This window comes from Balaenoptera physalus (assembly GCF_965194825.1).
Source record: "Balaenoptera physalus genome assembly, chromosome: 1".
Taxonomy (NCBI): Eukaryota; Metazoa; Chordata; class Mammalia; order Artiodactyla; family Balaenopteridae; genus Balaenoptera; species Balaenoptera physalus.
Window position 1 is genome coordinate 195,717,521 of NC_138882.1, and position 3,165 is coordinate 195,720,685.

General features: G+C 70.2%; 1 protein-coding gene across 1 annotated transcript; it reads left to right on the forward strand.

Moving 5' to 3' along the window:
• Positions 1-658: 658 nt before the first annotated feature.
• Positions 659-2,776, forward strand: FNDC10 (fibronectin type III domain containing 10). The gene has a single exon (XM_082414433.1). The coding sequence runs from the start codon at positions 674-676 to the stop codon at positions 1,349-1,351; it is 678 nt and encodes a 225-aa protein (XP_082270559.1). The 5' UTR covers positions 659-673; the 3' UTR covers positions 1,352-2,776.
• Positions 2,777-3,165: the final 389 nt, after the last annotated feature.

The following is a 3,165-nucleotide window of genomic DNA, read 5'->3' on the forward strand; positions in this document are numbered from 1 at the left end:
TGGCGCCCCTCCCAGGTCGGCGCTGTCCACCTCTAAAGGAGCAGAAGCCCTGAGGGCGAAGGAGTTTCCGTCCTCACCCGCTCCAGGTCACGGCAGATGGGACCCTTTCTTTGCCGGTCCCCACCGCGGGTCTGGGATGGGGCGGCGTGGAGCCGCGCGCGCTCGCTCCAGGCCGCTGCTCCCCACCAGCCGGAGGCACGGCATCCTTGCCAGGTGTGGCCAAGGAGAGTCGCGGAGCTGTCCCCGGGCGCCACGACTCGAGACCCCAGCCCGCCGCGGCCCACGGGAAAGCCCGGGAAAAGCCTGGCAGGAGCAGGGAAAGGGCAGGGCTCCGAAGGGCGCTCACACGGCGACAGGCCGAGGGGCACAGCCGCCTCGGCGGCGCCAGCCCCCTCCCCACCCACGCGGCCACCCCCTCTCCTTCGAGATCCGCCCACCGCAGGGGCCGCGGCCCGGCGAGGGTTAAGGGGGGCGGGGCGCTGGGTGGCCCCGCCTCCGCCGCCGCGCCGGGTCCGAGCGCGCACGGGGCGCGGGGGCGGGTCGGAGCGGGCGGCGGCGGAGGGCGCGGCGAGCCGGGCGAGCGCGGGGAGCGGCGGTGCGGCCGGCGCGACCCACTGCCCGCGCCCGTGCGCCCACGAGCCCGCGCCCCGCCGCCGCCCGGCCCAGCCGCAGGATGCGCGCTCCACTGTTGCTGCTGCTGCTGGCCGCCTGCGCGCCGCCGCCCTGCGCCGCGGCCGCCCCGACGCCGCCAGGCTGGGAGCCGTCGGCCGACGCGCCCTGGTGCCCCTACAAGGTGCTGCCCGAGGGCCCCGAGGCGGGCGGCGGGCGCCTGTGCTTTCGCAGCCCGGCGCGCGGCTTCCGCTGCCAGGCGCCCGGCTGCGCGGCGCACGCCTCGGCCAGTCGCTCGCTGCGCGCCAACGTCCTGCGCAACCGCAGCGTGCTGCTGCAGTGGCGCCTGGCGCCGGCCGAGGCGCACCGCGTGCGCGCCTTCGCGCTCAACTGCTCGTGGCGCGGCGCCTACACGCGCTTCCCGTGCGAGCGCGTGCTGCTCGGCGCCTCCTGCCGCGACTACCTGCTGCCCGACGTGCACGACGGCGTGCGCTACCGCCTGTGCCTGCAGTCGCTGCCGCTGCGCGCCGAGCCCGCCGTCGCCCCGGAGCCCGCCGCGTCCGCCGAGTGCGTGGAGTTCGCCGCCGAGCCGGCCGGCATGCGGGAGATCGTTGTGGCCATGACGGCGGTGGGCGGCTCCATCTGCGTCATGCTCGTGGTCATCTGCCTGCTCGTGGCCTACATCACGGAGAACCTCATGCACCCGGCCTTCGGGCGCCCGGGCCTGCGCAGGCAGCCCTGAAGCGCGAGGCGCCCGCCAGCCCGGGCTCTGCCTGCCCGACTAGGGTGCGGGAGGCCCCAGGCCCTTGGCCCGCTCTCCCCTCCCCGCTCCTGCTCCCTCCTTAGGATCTCCACGCAGGGCTTGCTGGAGATAGATGGGGCACCGGCCGGCCCTTCCCAGGGCCTTGGAATCACCGCACGACCTTTCCAGCTGAGCAGCCGCCTCTGAAACTTCAGCTCAGGACTGGCCCTTGGGCCTGAGCGGAGATGCCAGCCACGTGCAGGGCTCTCCCCTCTCTCCAGAGCCCTTGGGGGGGACCGTCAGAACACAGAGACCCTTCTTGCAAGAGCCATTGGCACCCCCGGGCCGTCACCCTGCGCCTCCAGCCTGTGCCGAGTTGGAAAAAACTAGGCTGTCGTCATGGCTTGGTCACTGTGTGCTTTGCCAACTCAAGGGGGCCACTTGGAGCCTGTCCTCTCCCCGCCCCACCCCAATGGGCTTAGGTAGCTTCGTGCCTTAGTATCTCGGGCCCACTGCGGGAGCCCGCCACCCTTCCAGTGCTGTCCAAGAGGGTCTGTGGCCCCGAGACTGGCAGCTTGTGCGTGCTTCTGGCCAGAGCCCCCCTGGGGACCCTCCCTTCAAGCTTTGCAGGAGCATCCAGTTTGGGTAAGAAGCGTCCTGCGGTGTTTCCCTATGTGGGCATCTGACAAATTGGGAGCCATGACTTAGCTCAGCAGGCAGCCCAGCGTCCAGCTGTTGTTTCCGGGGGTGAGTGTTCCCTGACCTCGGGGGAAGCTGGTAGTTCACCAGGGCTGGGCTCCCTCCCCTTCCTTTTGTGTGTCTGGTGAGGACTTTCCATGGTGACTGGGGGCAGGTGGCTGGGAACACGGGGCCTGGTCTGAAAGAGCAGTGCCGTATCCAGAGGGTGAAGGATAGATGCCAACTTGCCCAGCTGGACCTTCCACTGTGATCTGGATCCCAAGCCTCAACCACGGCATGACGGACAGCACCACGCCACCCCATCCCTGAGCCAGTGGCCAGCTGCCCCGGATCTGGCTGGGTGCTGCCCCCTGCCCACCTACCCGCTCGCTGTGGACTGAAGGCCGGCCTTGCCCCTCTCCGGGCAGACCTGAGCGTCTTGGCCGAGGTTCCCTCCTATGCCAGCCACCTGACGATGCTGGGCACTGGGAGGGGCGAAGCATGGCTCGCCCGGCTCTGCGTGAGCCCCTGACTGTGGCTGTCCTGGACCCGGCACATCTGGAGTCGCTGTGGCTAACTCCCCCTCCCCCAGCAGCCACCAGCGACCCTCACACCAGCAGCCTGGCTGGTGCCCCCGCAGCGCCCACTCCCTACCTCTCTGCCCTTGCTCTGCCCGTCCCTGGCGTGGCACTGGTCAGGCGTGAGCCTGGTGCCAGTGTCTAAATGTCCATCATTCTTAGACCAAAACCACTGCCTTGTGTACTTATTTGGGAGGCGGGGAGAGAAGGGTGAGGGGGAGAGTTGAACCCCTTTTTCCCAGCTCCTCAGGCATCAGCCCAGTGGTTGGCCCTGGACCCTTTGCCAGGTCACGTGGGGTGAGCCCAGGCCGGGAGCACAGGCACCCTGCCCTTGCGGCTTGTGGCAGAGGGACAGGCAGGGTGTCTCCCAGCTGGCCTGTCCGCCTTCAGAGCTTGGACAAGCGTCTTCTCCCGGGCCTGCTCTGTGGGGCCGGGGTGGGGAGCGGCACCTGCTGCAGTTGGAAATAGCCCCGCCTCAGGGATGGCCCGCTTGAGCTGTGACAGGCAGCAGTGAAGCGGCTCCAGAAGGGCGCCCTCCCCGGCCTGGGCCTCCCCGTG

What these genes read in the sequence shown, in the direction of transcription:
- FNDC10 (XM_082414433.1), top strand. Translation starts at nt 674, where the DNA reads ATGCGCGCTCCACTGTTGCTGCTGCTGCTGGCCGCCTGCGCGCCGCCG.